Source organism: Sardina pilchardus, chromosome 8, assembly GCF_963854185.1.
Source record: "Sardina pilchardus chromosome 8, fSarPil1.1, whole genome shotgun sequence".
NCBI classification, from domain to species: Eukaryota; Metazoa; Chordata; class Actinopteri; order Clupeiformes; family Clupeidae; genus Sardina; species Sardina pilchardus.
The window spans coordinates 28088832-28113017 of NC_085001.1; the positions used below are offsets into that span (position 1 = coordinate 28088832).

A 24186-nucleotide genomic window follows, 5' to 3' on the forward strand; every position below is an offset into this window, starting at 1 on the left:
CTTTGCAAATAAATGGTTGTTGTGTCTTTATTGAACAATCCATATTGAGTATGAACTTGAGCTATGCTGTCTGATTACATAATGCTCCATATACCTTAAACACATTTGCTCAATGACCAGGATATTAATCAATATTTTTAATTTGTTGGGATACACAGCCTGGGAATAGTGAAAGACATTTGACTGTAGTCAGCCTATGGACTACTTCATCGGAGAGGGTGCTGCAGGGATGGAGGATCAATGGGGAGGGGGGAATGATGTGTTAGGTTTGTGTATTGTTGAGCTAAATCCTTGTAAATGCAAAGCAATATTATGAGACTGTAATGCTTTGCCAGCTGATTTGTGACTCACAAAGGAGTGAAGGGAAAACACTACTGCAGCATTTTTGTGTCATATTGTATTGTACAGTAGGCCTATCCTACAATCCACTGTCTGGTACAGAAACACCACACGGGCTGAGAGAAAGGCTCTACAACATGTTATAAAGTCTGCAGAGAGGATCATAAGAACAAAACTTCCCTCTATGGAAAACATGTATGCACAGCGCTGCCAGAAGAGAGCAGAGAGAATCATCAAAGACTCCTTTCACCCAGCTCACACTCTGTTCAGACACAAACACTGCACATACAACTTGTGACAAACCTGTAAACATGTGGAATATGGGAAAGGTGCAATACTACAAAGGGGAATAAGGGCACTATGCAATATCTTATACTGTACTGTATATGGGACTACATGCAAGGCTAACAAGGGGACAATGTGCAATACTTTGTCAGTGTAATGTGGAGATTATGTGCAATACTAGGGACAATGTGCAATATCTTGTGCGATACTATTAATGGGACAATGTGCAATATGAATCAGGTGCAATATTATTAGTGGGACAACTGTGCAGCAACAATGTAACTGAGTAATATTCTAACAGTGGAATGTGGGGATCATATGCAATATCAATATTATGGGAAAATGTTTATATCTTGTGCAATATGGAAATCCGGTGCAATATCAATGGGACAACTGTGCAATATCTAAACTGCAATATGAGAAGTATGCACTTGTATCCACATGGGACAGGGTGCAATATCTTGGATGTGTGACACTTGCGCACGCGCACGCGCACACACACACACACACAGTCTCAGGGAAGCAGGATTTGCACTGTAGGCTACTGTAGCACTTAAACTACTCTGCCTCTGTGGGACTGTAGGCTATTCTTAGACTGGGTACACAGTATAATTTGACGTCAATGTTTGCCTGATGTCTTGTATGAATCATGTTTTTGTCATGTATGCTTTTAAATATTTGACTTGAAGGGCCTGCACAAGAATTCCAATTTGTCTATGGTTTATGCACAAATGGCCAATAAAGAACTGACTTTTGACAATTCAGTAGCATGGTGCTTATGCAGTGGTAACTTTATGAATATCGCTTTTTTCGTATCCAAATAATTGCATTAACTGTAGGCGTTGATGTGCAGTAATTCTGTAATTATTATAGGAAATACTGTCGTGATACTGCAGTACAATACATTTTTTTCGTAACGGATAATCTATTTAACAAGTAGGCCTACAAGAATGCACTGCACAACCATTTTCAACTTCCTCTGCTGGATTGCGTTTAAACTTAGTTCTGCTTTACTAAGTTTGGTTCAACGCTAATGGAAAGCGGGCTGTGCCCTTACTTTGACATGCATGTTAGACCGGATGTTAATAGTTCCTTGAAGAAGGAGAAAAAGAAAAGGGGGGCGTTTCCGACTTAGATAGAAACGCCTATTTATGTTTCCGCAGACCGACGATATTCATTATCTTCACTAGTGCAGTGCCCGTTCAAACAATGTTTTCAAAGAAACGTGTTGCCCAATGACGTTGATACATGAGATGTAGATGTAGATGTAGATCATGTTAGATTGGAGATGATGTAGAATCAGACCTGTGCAGTTAGTAGCGGTTCTTACTGACTTTGCAAAGTGAAAAGTGAAGGGGAAAGGCGTTTGAGTTGCAGCTAATGGCAATATTAGACACATTACATACCCGTGCGATTTTGCTGTTGTTGGGAAATTAAAGCTAACTGCACGACATGGCCATGCCAGTGCTTAACTCGGAAGTGATGTTTGAATGAATGTTATAGCCGATTTCCAGATAGAGTCAAGAACGGCTGTTTTAAATGCAACTTTTAACAGAATGCTACCGACGTGGGTATGTAGGCATATTTTTGCAAGATCAGCAACCTGATCAGGCATCCGAACCGCTAGGGCAGTATGCAAGCGCGGTTGTTGTAGTAGCCTAGGCCTATGCAACGTTACGGGACTAACAGCCTGCTTACCAACATTGGTGCATGTGTGTCAAACTCGGCATCTTTATCCAAGATCAACAATCTTGAAACGGTCCGTTGTTTAAGTGAGACATCGTTATTTCCATGAATGGCAACACGTGAGTTTGTCAGCGAAATGGGCTTTTTTTGTTTCTATGCTGGAGTGAGAGCGAGATGAGAAGGGGAGTGGCTAGTGCGGAGAGCGGTAGAGTTGTGGGATTGCGGTAGAAGTGTATTTTGCTTAATTTAACAATTTTTTTGTTATTTGTTGTCCGAACACGACCAAACTTTGCACTGCACTCACGCATGTCATTAGCAATACATGTGCCTGCAATTTTAGGTTAGTCAGATGAGTGGTTCGAGAGTTATGTGTGCCACACACAGACAGACAGACAGACAGAATGACACACAGACAGGCAAATTTGAAGAAAATGGTGCATCCCAATAGCCTGACGACGTCATACTCAATTCTTGTCAGAATATGAGTCTGAAACTGCTCCATTCAGCTCCGATTATGGGGCGTGATTCAACCGATACAGGTCGGGGGGGATAGCTCTGCACTCATTGGATAGACCAAACCAAACAGAACAAGTTATTGGCTGTCAGTATCTGCGAAATCTAAGACAACAAAATACTGTATGTAGTAGGGTAGGCTGGAAAACATCCTCCTTCGTTTTTAAAAATAATTCCTTCAAACTGTATGCAATGAACAGCTGGGGAAGTGTGTCGTTAACCCAACTAGCAAACAGACATTTTCAAACAAACGGGAACAACATCACCCAAACATGCAGTTTTAACTTGGTGAAAGTGAAACTGAAGTTTCCCACATATCCACGTTGGTCTAAGTGTTCAGAAATAGTTGTGTGAGTCCGTGATAAAACCTCCGTTTCAATAGCTAAGATAAACGAAAGGCCAAACTGCATGAACAAATTATGCATTCATAGCGTTTCTGTTGCAATCAAAATCAACCTAAGCCAACACGGTCTCACACTCAACTCGTCGAACGAGGACGCATGCAGTCGTGAACGTCACTGCTGTTCATCTGTCAATCATCACGTAAAGCCCGCCCTGACAACGTGATTGGTCCGAACAGATCTGTATCTCGAATAGTAGCAGCTCAACGGAGCAGTGCCAGACCGAAGTTCCCTGCAGAAAAAGAATGTAGGCGAGGCTAAACTTCGATCTGGCATCCAGAGGCGGAGCCAGACATCATGAACATCCGGGGCTTAAGCCCAGCGGGGGGTCTGGGGGTTCTCCCCCAGAAAATTTTGGATTTCTTAGATGCAATTTCCTACATTCTAGTCCACTTTAGGGAAGACATCGCAAATCCTAAACGCCTTCTGATTCATATTCTACATTCGCAGTTGCATGGCCTGCACAAGACAATACTATGAGCTAGGCTGTTTTAAGGGCAACATTTTCACTACCTCTACTTAGAAGCATTCATCCTGGTCATTGTAGGCTAAGTGCCATTCACACATGCTACATAGCCTATTGTTTTTTTCCAGCACAGTCTAGGCTACCCAGATCTGCCACAATATCTTGTATACTGTAAATACTTGCATTGATTTGATTTAGATTTTTAAATAATACAAATTCAAAAAGCATACTATACAAATTCTTACATTTTGATGTATATCTCATCACAGCAAGCTGACAGCTCGACATTACTTTCATGGTTGTGTAGGCCTGACTGCTCTGAAAATGGCAATATAAGAACCATGGTGGAGGGATACTTTGGGGCTGAGCAATGTACAGAAATATGGGGTGTGTGCCTTCCAGAAATAAATGGCCATTTCTATATAGGCTAGTGATGAAAAATGACTTTTTGACACTTTTTGCGTTCCATATTTGTGACACGGGCTGATCGGACCTGATGTTTGCGTAATAGCACACATGACGTGCACATGATTATCTATAATATTAAGATACTGCATTGCAATGAACAAAGTAAAGGCAAAAAAGTGTTTATTTTTCAAACTAATTTGGATGCAATATGAGTCTTGAATTGGATACAGAGTTTGCTAGGATCTCAAAACTGTATTATGAACGTGCAAAGATAACGTTGGATTATGAACAGGATATTATGCCACACAAAACATGGGGTAAGTGGAGCTAAATTAAGTTATTTTGCCGTCACTTCTGTTTTATGACCTAAGGTTGTATTTGGTATAGTATCTACGAGAGTAATGGTAGCCTACGCTATTTGACATTATTATTTTTGTTTGTCGCTTCGTCTGTTTTCATAACACAAAACGATCAACGTATTTGGTATCAATGGAAAGCCCCGTTTCTCCTCTTTCATTTGATATGCGTGTCATGTCTGTGCGATGCCAGGTTCGCGAGTAATTCAAGCGAGAGTAGGCTAATGGATGCCCAGGTGAACACAGAGCAATATCATTAAATAAACAGACTGTAAATTTAACATCGTGATTTTTTTTTTTTTTTTTAATTTTCATACCTGATCGTACAGACAAATGTCTCTCGTTGGAAAGCCCCGCTTCTGCTCTTTCATGCAATAAAGGTCTCATCTCGCTGCTACTAATAATCCCGGAGCAATGTAACCAAGAAGAATGTGTTTTTTGACGCACTTTGTGTCAGTCGGACTCGTTAAAAAGATTCGGGGCTTTTGACGTGAGATCCGGGGCTTCAGTCCCCAAAGCCACCCCCTGGCTCCGCCACTGCTGGCATCCAGGCTAGCATCCCAAGGCTCCAACCTGCAAAACTGATCTGGCAACTGGAATCAGAGAAAGTTGGAGCCAGAATGATGAAGAGTGCGACAAAGTACTAGTGGTGCATTGAAGTGTTCTTTTGTCGTTTGTTTTTCATGATTCCATAATTTTTTCCTTGGAATAGAGTGATTCCATATTTTTTTTCCTCTCTGGTTGGTCTAAAACAAGCAACTGTTACTGATTATTATTTTCTATAATGTTTCTGAAAGCCAGAAAGTTGCCATTTGAAACTAACTTAGTTTTGTGTCATGTCTTTGATCTGGCTTTTTTCAACAAAAAATAATAAAATAACTGGATCCTCCAAGACTGATGATTCCATAATTTATGCCAGGGGTTGTAGGTAAAACTTTGTGTCGGGCATCAGAGCTTTACTTGATAGAATTAATTTAGACTCATTACAAGACGTTTGCAGGTGTGCTGCAAACAAGGATTTACTACAGTATCTGACATGTCGGCATTAAAATCACCCATAACATAAACACAAGATGAGCTGTCGAGCCTCTATGAAGGACTGAATAAAAGCTAACCTGTTCAGAAATTCATCCTCATGCTCATATTCATATGGTGTATAGACATTCAAAACAGTAAACCTCTTTCCATTAAAATCACACTCTAGCCCTATGGCCCAGTCCACATTTAGACGCACCACCTTCACCACTGAGTCATATTTGATGTTCCACAGTATGGCTACACCCCCAGCTATCCTACCTCGCACCAGCCTTGTACTGAGGTCGGTAGAGGACTCTCCATAGGGTTATAATGTAAAGCAGACGGCGGCAGCTGAGAAAAAGACGCTTAGTCTGAACGTACCCTAAGTCCCGGGGCTGGATCAGCAGGCTGGGCTGGTTGACCGCCATTGGTCCATCCAGAGGGAGTGCAGGGGACAGGAACACGGCCCGACGGCTTCTCCATCACAGCCGAGGAGAGACCTGTCGCACTGGGCGCAGGGCCTAACTCCGCCGCAGAGAGACAGGCAACCGGAGAAGTAGCAACCGGCCCAACAGTGAGACGGCTGTCAAGTTTAGCGGAAACCTCCTGCAATGTTTCACAGGATCTCTTCACCGCACTCATTAAGCACTTGCAGGCATATTTTGACATTGTTAATGTCCTCCTTTTGCCCCCTGTGGGAGATCTATCGTTTGTTGTGCGGAAAGAGTTCAGCCAAAACTGCCTTTGAGGACTCAATCCGCTCGGAGCTGAAGCAGCTCGTTACTATTGTCACTATATCATCTCGGCTTAGTGTTCGCATTTTGATCATAATAAAGTTCAGTAGTTCATCCTCAACTATGACCATTTACCATGACTATTTACCATCTTCAGTATGATAAATCTCAGGTTTAATAAGCGAAAACACATGTGCAGACTCTCCCACAGCAGGCCGTGCTGCTGCACCACCTGCCATTGCTGATATAAATGCTGTAACGAAATTCAAAGTGTAAATATACAAACTTTATGTTGAAAGTGTAACCACAACCTTTTCCCATAGGAATAAATGGAAAATATAGCCTCCATAATGAGACCTCCTCAAATTCGGGAAAAAAATATTATATTAAATTGAAATCGGACAACGTTGTTATATTTGGTAAACTCTTAGCTGTGATAATATATGTGACGAAATTTGAAGTCTAAGTATACAAACTTTTAACCTGACTCTCGCCATATTCTTGTAGTTCGCTGAGCTTCACACAAGGATCTGGGACTTCTCGACAGGAGATGTATTTCTGAAGGCGGGGCCTTGTAAAAAAATCCTTGCATGTGATTTGATAAACCACTTGTCCGATATCTTGAATGACGTGCTAGGCTACTTCAAGCTCTTGCCAAACTCGGTCGGAACAAGAGTGAAAACATCCTTGCCACCAATAAATGCCTTCAAAACCATTCTCTATTCTGTAAAGAATGAATACTCGATAGATTCGACAAAACGGTTCAAATAGCAGAATCAATGTCTGTACAAGACTTCTCGCTGCGTGCCGCCATTGTTGTTTGAATCAGACAGTCACTTCGGCGCTACGTCACATCTATGAAATCCCCTCCGGCGATCCTGATGGGTTCATTATTTTTTGCTCCCTTGAAGGAGTTGCCCTCGAGCCCAGACCCTTGTGTGGAGCTCAGCGAAACGCCTCTTGTGGAGCATGGCGGAACTACAAGGGTCTGGCGAGAGTCAGGCTAACAAACTTAAGGTTGAAAGTGTAACTAAACATTCAAATTAATAAGTGCAGCCTCAACGTTTCCCCAAAGTTCCGTCATCACCCGAATTAGGCTACGTTAAAATTCCAGCAAATACCAAAAACAGTAGTAGTTAACCTGCAATACTGCCTTTAAAGCTGCCGTCGGCAAGCCTTCAAAATTCAAAGTCTAAAGTCGGAAAATTCAAACTGATACAACTTTCAGGCCCCTCCCCCAACCTCTACCAAGCTCCAAACTGCCCCCCAAACCCCTCCCCCTCTGGGGACGAGGTTGTGCATGTGAGCAGCAGAGTAGCAGTGACTGGATAGCAGCGTGTGCACAAGTTGTGACTTACAGGTAGTGATTTGCCCCCCTAACATGATTGCTTAAACAAAAATAGGGAACGCTCGATTTTTGCAAGCAGGATTACAGGCTTCAGAGGGAGCTAGAGAATTCGGGATTTTTCCTATTTAACAGCCTATTTAAAATTATACCTCCAGAATTCCAAGACAGTTCAAGCTAATATGACTAAACCGACAGCAGCTTTAAAGAGACCCTATGCAACTTTCTGCAGGAGACGATCGCTCCTTGTTTACATCTGGAAGTCTGAGACGAAGAACCACGCTTGCCATTTATATATTTAAATATAGCCTATACATGTATAAATATACACACTAAAGCTGTCGGGGAAGCTCTGCAGAGAAAATGCAAGCATAAAACGAGCGAAAACGGAAAACGAAACCGAAACCAGAGATGAGGAACTATGCAGGATTGGCAATTTCATCTCTGGTTTCGGTTTCATTTTTCAGTTTCGCTCGTTTTATGCTTGCATATTCTCTGCCCTCGCTTTTTCAAGTGTGAACTTACCAAGACAGAGGCAAATAGATGTTACACAGCTCTGCAACAAGTATAGGACAATGATAGACGTAGCAGCCTTAACGTTAACTTGGAAACTCAAAGAGAAACAGCGAATCAACAGTGAAGAAAATCTAGCAAGCAGGAGAACGTTTTAAATCTAATTATCGGAGTCGGCGCTGGTGTGTGTGAAAGATAAGTTAGATGCCAAGACCCGCCTTTCGTTGCTTCTGATTTGTTTATTGCGTGATGCCTTTGGACTCAAGGACTCCGTACACAGATAGTGCGTTCTGATTGGCCAGGCTGAACTCGAGCCTGGCGCCGGCTTGTCCTCAACGGTGCGACCCTAGACCATCCCGCTAGGCAAAAATATTTTTGGCCGCTAGGGTGTGTCTAGATTTCTAGGCTAAGCCTATTTTATTTTTGGGCAAAACCAAACAGCCCTAATAATCTGTGTAGCCATCGCAATTTCAGTCATTTTCAGCCATGAATTGTTTGCTTTTTGAGGGTCTCTGAGGGGGGTCCCTGAACTCCATAACAAAACAAGCTAGAGAGTTTCAATTATATGGCTGTTCATAGTTCCACATACTTATCACACATACATAGTATGAGCCAATTTGTCCAAACTCCATCTTCCAACCTCTGCCTGGTCTTCTCATGCAATGACTCTTAAAGGGATAATCCGGAGTGAAATGCACTTTAGATCAATTTTTCGGACTATTAGGAGTACATACGTTGAGTTGACACCAAAATCATGTCATTCGGATGTATTTTGAGAATGTTCGAGTTCACCGTTTTTAGCCAAAATTCGTTAGCCTGGAAGTGACCGGGGCAAGTCCTTTCGCCGCTACAAAACGCTATTTTTATACCTGTTCTACTGTTCCAACCAACACTACACTTACGTGGTAGTGAGTAGAGGGTCCCTAAAGCCAAACCGAAGTATCCCCACGTCTTTATGTGGTCGTATAGAGAGTCCAGAATGAATTTAATCGAATCCGTACCTTTCCGGAAATGTTATTAAAATGTTGTTAACGCGTTGCTAGCTGCACCATCGACATTTCCGGAAAGGTACTGACTATTGATCTAAAGTGCATTTCACTCCGGATTATCCCTTTAAATTGAAAATATTGTCGTATTGTCACTAAATGACACATGCCCTAAATTAAATATGGCTCAGGCCATTTAGATGACTTCTAACACTTAAAACAATGTGTTGGAAACGACACACTTTGTTGTCCCTAGAGATCTATTAAAAACAATACAAGTTGTGTTATTTTCAACACACATTGTGTTATTGTCAACACATATAGTGTAGCAAATAACAAAAGAACATTCAATTTAAGAGTGGGAAAACAATGTACACAAAACTTTTTTCAAATCTATATTCAAATTCTCTAAAGGAATCAGGGCCAGATCTACATAGTGTTATTTGCGCCATGGCCAACTCGCAAGGAGCACACGCTGGGATACTTAGTTTACATCCTATTTACCAATCCTGAAAGTCTTTAGGTAATCTGCGCCTTTCTACGTGTAGCAGGACGCACACTGCTTAGTTCCAAATGGGTAGCAATTAACTTGCTCTCCTTGCCCCGCCCCTGTGCTTAATTGCTTGCACCTGAAAAGGCCTTCAGATCCCTATAAAGGGGGTAGAAGAGAGGTCATGTTGGGAGGGGTCTTGAATGCGTGATCCCCGGATGGCTCTCACCCCATCTCCATGGGCTCTGTCCCTATAGCATTTGGTCAGCTAGTACTATGGCTGTTTTGCAGCAAGCCAGCGATTGGATTCACTCGCCCTGTGCACTGGATCTGCTTTGGTCCGTCAAGGACCGCTGGAAGCACCCTGCCCCGTGGTGCCTGCTCCCTTGTCATATATACTCCATGTTGACCAATGTGGCCTGAGCTCGGGTGGAAGCCGACAGACGAGGCTGCTCTGTTTCTGCGCTTTTTATCAACACTGTGTGTGCGCGTGTGCATATTGCATGTGCTGGCCCGTGCTCTCCACACTCCCGGTGACATCGTAGCGGCGGCCAGTGAAGTTGGTTCGGGTGGCTCCAGCTTCTTCCCATTTGGCCCTGCTGGTGGCATTCCTGTATGTCTTGAGTGTGCGTATGTGTATAAGTGCAAGTTTGTCTTTTGTTTGCCATTTGCCAATGGCCTGTTGGGTGTTTGTGTAGTATTTTGTTTTGTCCTTGTATGTGTGATAATTAGGTATATTGGGCTGTTTGTTATGGGGAACTCCTGTGGTGGTCGCCACTCCCCTTTTCGTGTGCTGTGTTGAATGTAGCTAGTACTACTGTTAGTCCACCGTGTGGTCGTGCCTGTGTGGAGCACTTTGATTGCCTTTTGGGGTACAGCGCCCGCTAGCAGGGTTAACTGTTAAAGTCACAGCCTGATTAGTGTCCTGATTTCTGTATGTCTGTGTACATGTTGTCTTGCTGTTATGTAATAAAAATATATGTAATGGGAAACCACGTCTCTGCCTCCTCACCAACGAAGCTGTGTGTCCTATTGGTTCTAAGGGATGTCCCTGGGTTCCCTCTAATACCTGGGGTGGCGTAGTTAATTCTCCGCAATGCCACATTTGGCGTAGTCGGGCAGGATGGTTTGAATTGAAGCAGAGACGTGTTTCCTTTTGTATCGTTTTTCATGATGTGTATATTGACTTGTTTTGGTGCTAGTTTGTCTTTGTCCTGTCTTGTGTGTTTTTCCCTAATTTTTCGCAGAAGCAGAGCAGCAGCGTTTGGTGCCGGGGATTTAGCTCCCAATGACCTCCCCCCTCCATTGGTGGCTGATGTAGCTGGGCCTTTGGGGAGCATGCAAATAAAGTTGCATGGCTCAGGCGTGAAGCTACTATCAGTTTTGGTGGTGTGATACTGGCTTGCCGTGTGGACATTGGGTCCAGGGTAAGTGTTTTTATTGAATTTTGTGGGGCCTCAATCACCTTACATACCGTCAAGGACCACAGCTCATGGGTTTCTCACCCCTCCCACATCTCGTATTTGAAAATGGGTGTGGTGCTGTGTAGGAAGGTGATTTCCCGTAAAGGGACCCCATTTGTGAAGCCATTGTGGTATTTTACCCCTAGTGTCTGGGGCGTGAGTGTGTTTTAACTTTGCTTCTACAGCTGCTTGCATCCTAGGGTCATTTAACTCCGTCAAGGGCCACAGCATCGGGGAGCTAGAAGTCTGGCGATCCCCCATGTCCACTATCTGGAGCTGGACATTGAGCTGTATGGTAAGGTGGTGCCCCTTGGGTGCTGGCAGTGTAGTTACTTGGTTGGCATGCCATCATAGGCTGCTTGATTTAGTCATGGCACTGTAGCAGTGCTACTAGTCTGCAGAGTCTGGCCTACTGACCAGTCTGCCTCCCCACCCCATGTCTGTCCCAGGTTGCAGAGTCTGGCCTATTGACCAGTCTGCCTTCCCCCCACATCCATGTACTGGCCTTAGTTAATTTCTGGCTTATCGTCGGGGCGACGATAATAAAAGCTGGGGGTAGAATGTAGCAGGACGCACACTGCTTAGTTCCAAATGGGTAGCAATTAACTTGCTCTCCTTGCCCCGCCCCTGTGCTTAATTGCTTGCACCTGAAAAGGCCTTCAGATCCCTATAAAGGGGGTAGAAGAGAGGTCATGTTGGGAGGGGTCTTGAATGCGTGATCCCCGGATGGCTCTCACCCCATCTCCATGGGCTCTGTCCCTATAGCATTTGGTCAGCTAGTACTATGGCTGTTTTGCAGCAAGCCAGCGATTGGATTCACTCGCCCTGTGCACTGGATCTGCTTTGGTCCGTCAAGGACCGCTGGAAGCACCCTGCCCCGTGGTGCCTGCTCCCTTGTCATATATACTCCATGTTGACCAATGTGGCCTGAGCTCGGGTGGAAGCCGACAGACGAGGCTGCTCTGTTTCTGCGCTTTTTATCAACACTGTGTGTGCGCGTGTGCATATTGCATGTGCTGGCCCGTGCTCTCCACACTCCCGGTGACATCGTAGCGGCGGCCAGTGAAGTTGGTTCGGGTGGCTCCAGCTTCTTCCCATTTGGCCCTGCTGGTGGCATTCCTGTATGTCTTGAGTGTGCGTATGTGTATAAGTGCAAGTTTGTCTTTTGTTTGCCATTTGCCAATGGCCTGTTGGGTGTTTGTGTAGTATTTTGTTTTGTCCTTGTATGTGTGATAATTAGGTATATTGGGCTGTTTGTTATGGGGAACTCCTGTGGTGGTCGCCACTCCCCTTTTCGTGTGCTGTGTTGAATGTAGCTAGTACTACTGTTAGTCCACCGTGTGGTCGTGCCTGTGTGGAGCACTTTGATTGCCTTTTGGGGTACAGCGCCCGCTAGCAGGGTTAACTGTTAAAGTCACAGCCTGATTAGTGTCCTGATTTCTGTATGTCTGTGTACATGTTGTCTTGCTGTTATGTAATAAAAATATATGTAATGGGAAACCACGTCTCTGCCTCCTCACCAACGAAGCTGTGTGTCCTATTGGTTCTAAGGGATGTCCCTGGGTTCCCTCTAATACCTGGGGTGGCGTAGTTAATTCTCCGCAATGCCACATACGCATCAGGCTACAGCACTCATGCCATGAAAGGGTCCGAGTGCCCACGGGGACCCAGGTTCGAGTTCAACCTGCGGTCATTTCCCGATCCCACGCCATCTCTCTCTCCCACTTGTTTTCCTGTCTCAAAAAAGCCCAAAAAATATACTTTCAAAAATGAATTAATGAATGAAAAAGAAAAAAGAAAATGAATCAAACATTCATGAAATAATACAATGCATGATGTCAAGAAGCAGGAAGATGAGGAAGAGCAGAAGTTCTACTCAAACAAGGCCTATTTGTGCTCACCTTTCCAGAAATGGATCTGGTTCAACGTCGACCCCCCAACAAAAACACAGAACCTGACCAATTTGGACAACCTCTTTAACCTGACCATGAGCTATCGGAAAGATGCAGACATCAAATTGCGTGTACGAGTATTAACACGCAAGAATCCAGAGGAGTTTGTGTTACCAGAGAAGGACAAACTGGTTTGTTGGGTGAGCGATGAAGAGGACTTGGGAGTGGCACTTGACTACTATAAGGAACTTCAAAAGCACATAAAGATTCATGTTTTTGGCAAAGCCTTTGGTAAACCCCTTAAGCCTGATATCTACTACTCCACCATAGCCTCCTGTAAGTTTCATCTATCCTTTGAGAACAGCATACACCCAGACTATATTACAAAGACCTTGCACGACCCACTGGTCTCTGGAACTGTTCCAGTGGTGCTTGGTCCCCCGAGAAAAAACTATGAAGATTGTATACCAAGGGACTGTTTCATTCATGTGAATGACTTCCCAGATGCTAAGGCTCTGGCAGAGTCACTATCTCACCTAGACTCTGGCAACAGTACCTACAAGAACTACTTTGCATGGCGCAAATATATGTACGCAAGGCCCCGGCAGCTAGAGAGAAACAAGCAGTTCCTTCATGATGTCTGCTTGGCTTGTCAACACCTGGGGAGGAAGAGGGTGTACCGGAGAGTCCATGATGTGTACAAGTGGTTTTACAGTAAACCAAAATGGCTCCTGTAGACAATCAGCCTATCATAGCAGCGGCTGTTCATGTTTGGTCTGTTTGAATTAATACTGTGTACTTGTAATGTGGGCAACAGTCGGATCATGGGTTTTATTGCAATCGAATGTTATATACATTTGTAGACAAACTACTATAGAGTTTTAGACACCACACCCACTCTCAGGAAGTCCTGGTGAGTTGGTGGTGGCTTAGATGAATGATTAAAAATGGAAGATGTTTCTCACCTCACTCTCTTCTCTCCCCTATATGCTACTCTTGGTTTCTCAGTCTCTCTCTCCCTCTCTCTCCCCCTTCTCTCTCTCAATTCATAGAGCTTTATTGGCATCACTGTAAGTGTTACAATGTAATGTAATCTCTCTCTCTCTATGGTTTCTTATTTTCTTTATTTGATACATTGTTTTATCTGGTGCATTTGACATTGTAATTGGGCAACTTGTTGAAGTTTCAAGTGCAAGTTTATTATTTGTTTTGAGGTTAAGTTTACTTTCTCTTTGTTCCTTTGTTGAAGGATATTTCCTGAAGTGATATTGCCTTACATTTGCTGTTATGGCTTAATGCCTAATAAATGGTTAATTTACCCACCAGTTTGCATATTTCTCTAAGTCTAGTGTGCCATGCCATACTCTGCCATAGTTAACACATTAGTTATTTGGGAATTTATTATTAAAGATAGCCTACAAGTGATGGAGTCAGATAAATCATGTTTTTTCTTGTAATATATTACTATCTAACTTCTCAGTCTACCTTAATTACAGTTCAATCCTACCTCATTGAAGTGCTGGACATGGACAGAACACTAATCATCCATCCTGATCCAGCCGTCATGCTTTACTGAATATTTTCAATACAAACTTTTAGATTAGTACTAAAACACAACGCAACATTTTCCTGGAGAATCCATATTAAATAATTGAATAATTGAAGTTTCATATGACATTTCAGATGGACGGCCTGATGCTTGTCCAGAACTGAACAAGAGAATCATAAGGCTATTAGACAGGGCAAAACCCAGAACGATCTGATTAAGGTCACTACCAAACTTTTCTCAATTGAATCTATAGTACTTTTTCGCGTAAAATCCATTTTTTGCTTGAGACATTTTTAGATCACGCATAGTTAATGAGATATTTTGCATATTTGAATTCATTAGCGAATATAAATACATAATAATTAAATTTAGTAGTGTGTGTGAGAATGTTTAGTAGTGTGTGTGAGAGAGTTTAGTAGTGTGTGAGAGAGGTTATAGTGGTGTGTGTGGGAGAGTATATTAGTGTATGCGAGAGTTTAGTAGTGTGTGAGAGAGTTTAGTAGTGTGTGTGAGAGAGTTTAGCAGTGTGTGAGAGAGAGTGTATATTAGTGTATGCGAGAGGGTATTAGTGTGTGTGAGAGAGTTTAGTAGTGTGTGTGAGAGAGTATAGTCGAAAAGGAAGTTGGTTTGATCAACCAGGAAGACGGTTTAAATTCTCACTTCCTCATTGGGGCCATTTTGAATTATTGTGGGCTGCTTTGAAGGTACAGCACCAACTCAGAGGAACAAGAAGCATTGAAATCAAGCATCAGAGGACAAAAACAACCTTGTTAGACCAAACAATGTCAGGGTTTTTTTTAAGTCTTCTTATTTACTTGCTTTTCTCAACCAATCAGGAGCTGAGGAATCAAACTATTTCCGTTTCATTCAAACTCTCTCGCATACACTACTATACTGTCGCGCACACACACTGCTAAACTCTCTCGCATACATATACTCTCTTACACACTACTAAACTCTCTTGCATACACTACTAAACTCTCTCTCACACACTACTAAACATTCTCACACACACTACTAAACTCTCTCACATACACTACTATAATCTCTCTCACACACTACTAAACACACACTTGCGTCTGCCAACGTATGTATCATTTTCATCAACGGCAGCATATTTCCATAAACGCGTAATGATTGGTTTGTCAGTGTTCGAAAATTAGCATAAACTGAATTTCATTGGCTGGCGCTTGTGTGATCCGTCAAAAGTTGAACATTCTGGGGGTGCTGTGGCGCAGCAGGCTACAGCGCCCGTACCATTTACGGGTCCGAGTGCCCACGGGGACCCAGGTTCGAATCCAGCCTGCGGTCATATCCCGATCCCACCCCATCTCTCTCCCCCACTTGTTTCCTGTCTACCACTTCACTGTCCTGTACTACAGTTTTTCTCAAATGCTAAAACACATTTCACAAACGTTTCCTCCATGTTCCCCAATGTCTAAACACAATACCCTTTTCTAAAGCTACATAAGCACAACCACACCTTCTCAATTCAAAACTCAAACTTTCACACCAAAAGACCAGCTCGAAGCTTTCAAAAATGTAAACACTCTACACATCATTACACACTACAGCAAAACAATTGAAAACACAATGCTCAATTTGTGAGAAGGTTCTTTGTTTCATAACTGCCCATGCGAATGTAGCAGGACTAGGTCCACGCCTCTTTAGACACCTCGGCAGTGCCCTTCTGAGTGGCTCTGGGCAATTGGAGGTGAGCCAATCAGTACGTGGGAGCGGCTATAAAGTCTTAGCTTTTATTTTGAAGGCTGATGTCGTAGCTCCATCGTTTGCCTGACTCCAGCCTTCACCGCTCCCCGTATTGGCTTCGCCTCTGGCCGGTTCCGTGTGTCCGCCGACTTCTCGGAGTGCAGCTAGTCGCTGAACATGGGCCTTATGACTGACCACAGAAGAGCGATCTCGGGCGTAACAGGGAGCGGCAACATCAAGGCATCTTGGTTCCAGTTCGAACGCTGCTGTTTTGTCTGTTTTGTCTTGTTTTGTGTCTGTGGTGTTTGTTTCATTTCGTTGTTGATTCGGCTGTGTTTAGCCACCACGAACTTGATTAACTGAAGTGACGACAGGTGTGCTGCTGTTTGCTTCCCGAATGACGACGAATTCAGTTCGGTTGTGGAGGCTATTCCCTAGCTTGTTGCACTGCGTGTCATGATTTGTCACCATAAGCCTGCGTGAAATGTGATGATCTACACTTACTATTTGCTGTGACAACTGAGTGCTGTGCATTGGAGTGCTACTTATTCACGAGTGTCTCATTCCCTGAATAGTCACCTCTGACTAGCGAACCCACACTGGAGAGTAATACTGACTTGAGTGAACCCACACTGGAGAGAACTCACTCATGTTTTTAATGTAAATAAATAAGAGTTTATTTTTGGAACACATGCCTCTCTGGTTTTCTGTGACCCCGAACCTGTGTTGCCATTAGCTTAATCCATTAACAAGTCTCAAAGAATTAATATTCTGAGGGGAAGGGCCTCAGATGGCGTAGTCGTCATGTTGCAATGTATATCAACCATCCACTTTGCCACACATATTTTTTAAAACTTAAGAGGAACGGATCTTCTTAGATCTCTGCAGAGGATTAGGCATTTGAAGAGTTATTTTCCAAAACGCTATATCCACCATTTTACTAATGAATTTTCATAAATATATTTTTTACATTTTGTTTTTCAAGTAATCTCAGTGAAACTGTATTGGGTTATGTCTAGTTAGGCCTACAGTAATTTATCTTTACTCAATAAAAACAAAACAACTGCATTTCTATTACCTGAAACACACAATTACTGTAAATACAGTAACATGATTTGTTACAGTACAGTAATGTCTATAAAATGGATTTATAGCCTTTTGGAAAAGAGCTCTTCATTTAGAGTTGTGAGTTTCATGAAGAGTACAGAAAATTCTCCAAATACACTACTGTAACACAACTCAATGCAAAAAAACAGAATCTATTCCACACAACAGTACTCTTGAAAACGTGATCAGGGTGTGAAGTTCTTTTATTTTCTTCATTCACACCACACACACACACACACCACAGTCACTGTGTGCATTAGCAAGTGTTAATTTTTGAGTCGTTGTGTGTAATGAATGACGCCAGGGGTGTTCATTGTGTTCAGTTATTGCTGACTGTGGCAAGCATTTTGCATCACATGAGCTTTCATTTGAGAATATGTTTTGCAACATGTGTTTTAGCAAGGAAAAATGTGCTAAGATTTATGAGAACGGAGGATTGTGTTTTGTGAATGTGTCTTCAGGTGAAATGTGTTTATGGTATTGAAAAATTGTGGCTAGATTTAGTAAACGTGTTTAGACAACTGGTCATTTGGTTTAGATGATTGGCTTTTGTGTTTTAGCATTTGAGAAAAACTGTAATAAAGAAAGAAAAAAAGAACATTCCTCAACTTTTTAACGGAGGCAACGTATCCCAGGCAACGCATCGGACCCACAATTCAGTGCGGCATCAAGTGAAGTCCAGCCAATGTAAAGTGAATAGGAAAACAACGGACGAACGTTGGCGGACGCAAGCGTCTGACCGCACCGTTAATGCCTAGTCTAACAGATTGGGAAGTGTAGGCTATGTCGTGAAAGAGAAAATACGAGTTTAGAGAGGCAAACAAAAGTTAAGGTTGCTTTTGACATAGTACAATGAAGAAAACTGATGCTCTGAATATTGATTGCTGTCTCTAAACGTTTTTCTAATAGACGCATTTAACCTCAATTTGGATCACCTGCTTTCAGAAGGCGGAAGTTTTTCAACGCAAAATAGACGTGGGCTGTTTTCATACATCTGGCGGAATACTTAATCCATCGCTATTTCCACTTCTCCTCCCCTGTAGCCTACTTGCGCGTTACACCCACTTTCAGCTGATCCGCCCAGGAATTAATATGCATGACACAGAAAAGCGCAAATAGCCATTCTCAGCTCCTACGGTAGGCAGTCTGCGCGATTCCCTCATTGCAGCGTGTTTCGCCATGTTTCTATGTGCACATTACGTCTAAAATGGGGGCAAAACGTTAGTAGCCTACATCTGGCCCTAAGTGTCCGTGACAGAGGTAGCCTACCATAGGCTATCTCAAATTGGCCAAGATTTTTATTTAAAAAATAAGGGGGGGCCCTAGCGGCAGGGCCCTAGCGGCGGGGCCCGGGGTTGTTCACGCTGCAGCAGCCCCTAAATCTCAGTTACTGAAATGGCCCCATCACGACTTTGAACTGACGTCATTGGGCAGTTAGGACACGGTGTTAGATGCGCTGACCGAAAGGAGACGTTTGGTGTTTCTCAAAGTCAAGAGCGCATCCTTGATAGAATGCTTTCTTTCGAGTCGGGTGCTAGAGAGACAAGGCATACCTTCCCAGTACACTCCCCAGCCATCAAGATTACATGCAATGGAACAGCCTAATGAGTGTGGAAGTGCACGCTGGTTCCAGCTGCGCGCTTCATTTGAACCGTGGAAATTGTGCCGCTTTTACAGGAGTTCCGACAACTGTGCAGCTGCACTTTCCTCTAAATAAACTTTTTTTAGCCTACAGTATTTCCACATTCGACTTGGTCTTCACATATCACATAATTATGTTAGTGTCAATGGAAAGTTATACCGGTAATTGGCAATGGCAATGGTAATGTTAAACTTGTACAAAGTTTGCATTGGGTGAAGTTCAGATAAATTAATAAAATCTATCACAACTTAAGCCTACCTTACATTGCCAGACTTTGCAAAGATTTGGAAAAGATTTTTGAAAGACTACAGTCTCAGACCCTCTCACATCTAAAGACAATTCATTGAGTTTTTAGTCACAGTCTAGTCACAGGCCAGTCTCAGATTAGGATTTTGCAAAGACTGTGGGTCATTATTTACAAGACTGCTGCTAGATTCCTTCAAATTATTTCCATCGTGCACTAGGCTACACGTCATCATCAACAGGAAATCACATGATAGCCTACTCATATCAAAGTAATTTTTTCGCGTTTCTGCAGCATTGTTTGATGTGTGACATCACTAACAGATATAGAGTTGTTCTGTCACGTAGAATAGCCGACTAATAAATTATAAGAAATGAAATAACAAATAATCATATAGCCTAGGCTACAGCTGTCGCCTATTTTGCCCCTTCCTGTTTCATGTTCGACCGAGCTCACTATTGGTTTTTAATGTTCACGTCACTATTTGCATGAGCCACGACTGAAAAGACTTCCGATAATATCAAACATGTTTGATATTGTCGTAACGGCAAAACTAGAAAAAGACTGACTCCGACGGACTTAAAACCGCTACGATTTAGATGACGGGAGCGCGCCGAGACTCTAGTACAACTCCCAAGATTTTGTAAATTTAGTCGCCGACTGTTAAAACAGACCAAAATCGTGCAATGTAAGACAGCCTTTGTTCATGCACATTGAAATATATGATGAATATGCACAATAACTTGATATAAATGCCTGAGCACATATACGATGGCATTAACAAAACACTTGAGAAATCGTATAGCCTACATTAAAGGGGACATATCATGCAAAACTCACTTTTGTTCATATTTAGGCCTCTACTGTTCTTATAAACACTCCAAGCGCGAAAAAAAACCATCCATCCGTTTTCTGTAGATCAGTAGAAAGACTTTGGTGTTAAGAAAGTATGCTGCTGTGAGCCATTTGGATGGCTCCCTTATTCTGATGTCATACTAAGGGAATTTGCATAGACCAACCCTAGCACCAGGGTCTAACATATGTGGTTGGATGCCGGCTCTGTTTTAGTCATTTTCACCTGTAATCAATACATGCAGCCGGTGGCCTGGCCAGCCCAGAAACGGCTCAATTTGGGAGAGACCAATTCTAACCTCGTTTAAAAAGAGATGTCCCCTTTAACACGCACTGCTTCTTTGCATACTTTCCATCTCCCTCTCCCTCTTTTTTTTTAAAGTCACACCGTCAGAAAATTTCTAATCGTCCATATGCAAAGTATTGTGGGTTATTTCTTCACGTCGAGGATCCATCGATGCATTCTCCAAAATTCTCTGAAATTCTCAGAACGAAGGACTCAGTACTTGCTAGAATTTGAAAGCATCCTTGACTTTGGAACAGTGCTTGACGAGATTTGATGATGTAACGTCCTTAAAAAAGTGGCTTGGAAGGACCTTGACTTTGAGAAACACCCGCAGACTCCCGCAATATTTTAAGGACATGTGACTTGATGTCACGGTGGTAACTCCCACCGCGTCTGCAATAAGTCGGACATGATTTCTAACAGTTTGCATTTCGTCTTCCCTGTAGACCTCTGAAGTTTGCCTACAAAAAAGCCACCATCTTTGCCCAAATAAGGAGATCCGGTATCTTGAGATTTTTTCTATGGGAAAATAACATGGGGATTTTCAATTATCGCACCTCACTGATTCTTGAGAATTTGCCTAAAACATGTCTCACTAAGAAAAGTGCTGATTCTGTTGGAAATTAATACCATTTCCATGAACAAAAAGAATCAAGGTTATAATCAGGGGGTCCTTTGCACAAATGTGAGGTTCTTTTAAAGTTTTATTTTATTTTTGTATTAATTTAATGATTATATGCTGGCCCATACCCTACAAAATCAGTTGTCCTCGAATAGGAGATCATCATTTTGACTTGATTAAAAACACTAAAAGCAATCATTTAATTGAATGATATCTTTACCACATGAAAGAGTACATTGTATTATGTATTAGAAACTCCAAACAGTACATTTTGAGCAATATTTATTATTATTTTGTGGCTGCTCAAAATGTGTCCCACATTTTCGTCACCACCGTCAGATATTTGTAAAAGGCAATAAAATCAGGCAACTATAAGGTCAACTACATGCTTGAGGACCTCATTTTCAAACCTTCAGCCGTACTGCATGCTTTAAGATCACTCAAGCTCCCATTAGTTTGCTATTTTCTCTTAAAGTTGTTCATATTTTTGGACACTGCTACTGTCACAACCATAACATGTCAACACCGTCTCTTTTGTATACAAAATATTAGATTAGATTATAAAATAAATGTATATTTTTTAAGAAGAGGTTTGAAGTAGCCAGCAATAGGATGCAAACAGGGTGGATAATGTGAACAATTCATGCATATCATGTGAAAGAGTAGATTTTTGTCACCACCGTCAGATGTCACCCTCCGTCAGGTTTTCTGCTTAACGGTGCTGAAAAAAGCCTCCAAATGGTCCTCAACGGAGGCTTTTTGGACCAAAAAGTTAAATAAAGTTGTCAAGCAAGACTTGAGTGGTATTCATTTTGGAATTTTATGTTGTAATGAAACCACTGTCAACACCGTCAGATTAGTGTCACACCGTCAGATTCATTTTTCATTTGTTTTAAATAAATATGCTTACAATATGTTTCTTCAGTGGTGTAGTTATTAAAGTAATAGTCTGTTTTAATTCAAAAATATGGTTGTTGGATTAAAAAAGCATACTTTTTCTATTTAGGCCTAAAAAAATGCTGTTTAAGTACTGGAAAAATGCCTATTTTATGAAAAAAATACAAAAAGGGGAGGTTGCACCGGTACATTGCTGAACAGTTAAGACCTTGGTCTATAATGACATACCTTCAGATTTTGTAATTTAACTAACTTTTTTTTTTCAAAATTAAAGCCTGTTTTAGGCAAATTCTCAAGAATCAGTGACCTGTTAAACTCTCGCGGGGATGATGACATTGGAAATGCAGACGTTTTTCACTACACAGTTTTGTCCTGCCGTCTAGTGGATACTGTGATCTTCGATAGGTGAAGATGGCACACTTTGATCTTTGCTACCCCAGAGCTAACTTACCATGCAACTTGCCATAGGCAGTTAGCTTCAATTAACTCCTATATATCTTTGCCCATATAAAGTCCTTATATGGGCAAAGATGGCAGCTTTGGATCCTTTTTGTAGGCGAACTTCAGAGGTCTATTGTGTTCAACCCAGCATGCATCACATCAAGTCAGATCTGCGCAGATTTTCCATAAGTCGAACGAGCCTATTGTCCTTGTGTTGTCTTTTTTTGTGTTGTGTTGTCTCATTTTGTGTTATGTTGTGTGACTTGCCGTTGTGTTTTGCACTTCAGGGCCACCGTAGAGCACAGATTCACCTCCACAACACCAGAGGGGGGCAGTGAACGTTCTGAGAGTGTAGACAGTATGGTGGCCGCCATGCTAACGAGAAGACCGTGGCTAGCTGGCCATTCCATTGAATCCTATGGGGCGTAAGCGCCACTTTGACATCAAATAACGTCGGGGTATTGTCGGGGTACATACTACATTGTGAAATTGACATAACAATCTCGTAACTGTCTTATCGGCGGAGTAATTAACGTTTTTCGAAAGTCAATGCTAAAGTGTTAAAGGCGCATGCGTCCAGCGAGAGTAAAGCGTCGCCATAGGTCAGACCAGAGCCCGTCTACGGAGAGCCTTGCCACTCGCTATTAAGTCCCATTGTAACGACTTTTGGTTGCAGTTCCACCAAAATTCCACTGGGGACGGTCGCCTGAGTGCAGAATGAATGGGAGCCTATGGAGCTAGACGGCTAAAGTTGGCTCTTTCACCCAATTGTCGTTGAGAGATCTCAGATTTGATTGTAGTTTTTGCAAGTTCAACATAGGTTATAGGTCAAAAGTTGAATGAACGAGTACTTATGTCCTTCCGATTTCTTACAGGTTGAGTTGTTGTTGCCCATACCACGCTAGCATTCTGCTAATGAAGCTTGAGTGTATGACGTCATTTACATTTTAAAAGACGTTTTAAAGCAAACAAGTGACTCTAAAAAATCAAACACCACGCAATACGTAATTTCTTTGCATCCCCTTTCGAAAACAACATTCAAATTCATTGACAAAAAATTATATTTTGAGAAAAGCGGATTTTGAGGGGTATTGCTCCATAGACCGCCATGCATTCTGCACTCCAAATGTAGCGCCTCTAATGGAACCAGCGTGGAACTGCAACCATTTCAAAACCGGAAGTATAACGACAGTGGCAGTTCTCCCCTTATTAGACAGTGGCCCTTTCCGAAACGGATCCCTACTCACTTCGACTCGGTTAGCGAGTGAACTTCGTTTTCAAGTCAACTCGTGGGTGCGGAGAACACTCGCATTTGAAGGGTTAGGGGGTTAAAACAGCGCTACATTTCGGATGCGCTTGAAGGGAGAAGGAAGTTGACGTCATATTTGTTTTCATAGAAATTATGAAGGCAATATATATTAAATCGCCAATTAAGATGTTCTGGACACCCCTATGTATTAGGATATACATCCCTCTTCTCTCCTTTCATTACTATGAGTGAGGAGTTGGATTTTATGCTTTATTTAACATCAAATTATAAAAGTGCTGTAAATGCGACCTGCACATGTGTTCAAATATTACAGCCTACTTCTGTACGATCTTGCACATTTTACTGAGTATCAAACTGAACATGAGTTGTTACAATGTAGCTTAAATCACGCTTTTGTCTGTAAATGCCGTCATACGGACCAAAAAACAACTGGCAGGGAGATACACGAGCTGCACGAACGCTTGAAAACGGTTGCACCTGCGTGTCAAGTCAGCATCGATGCTGACTTGCTCCTGGGGGCGTGGTAGCCCCTCTCCCTAGGCACTTCACTCGACTCAAAATTCGTTTCGGATGATACTTAATGTGGCGGACCCTCGCGTGAACGCGCAAACGAAGTGGAAGAGTGTAGTGTTAGGGTTTAGGGGCTGGTTTCGGAAAGGGCCATTCTCTGGT

At 42.4% G+C, this 24186-nt stretch overlaps 1 protein-coding gene across 1 annotated transcript; it reads left to right on the forward strand.

Moving 5' to 3' along the window:
• The first annotated feature begins 12830 nt into the window (after positions 1–12830).
• On the forward strand, positions 12831–14219 carry LOC134089734 (4-galactosyl-N-acetylglucosaminide 3-alpha-L-fucosyltransferase 9-like). The gene has a single exon (XM_062544178.1). It carries the CDS (start codon positions 12831–12833, stop codon positions 13629–13631), a length of 801 nt encoding a protein of 266 aa, XP_062400162.1. The 3' UTR covers positions 13632–14219.
• Positions 14220–24186: the final 9967 nt, after the last annotated feature.

What these genes read in the sequence shown, in the direction of transcription:
- LOC134089734 (XM_062544178.1), top strand. Translation starts at nt 12,831, where the DNA reads ATGCATGATGTCAAGAAGCAGGAAGATGAGGAAGAGCAGAAGTTCTAC.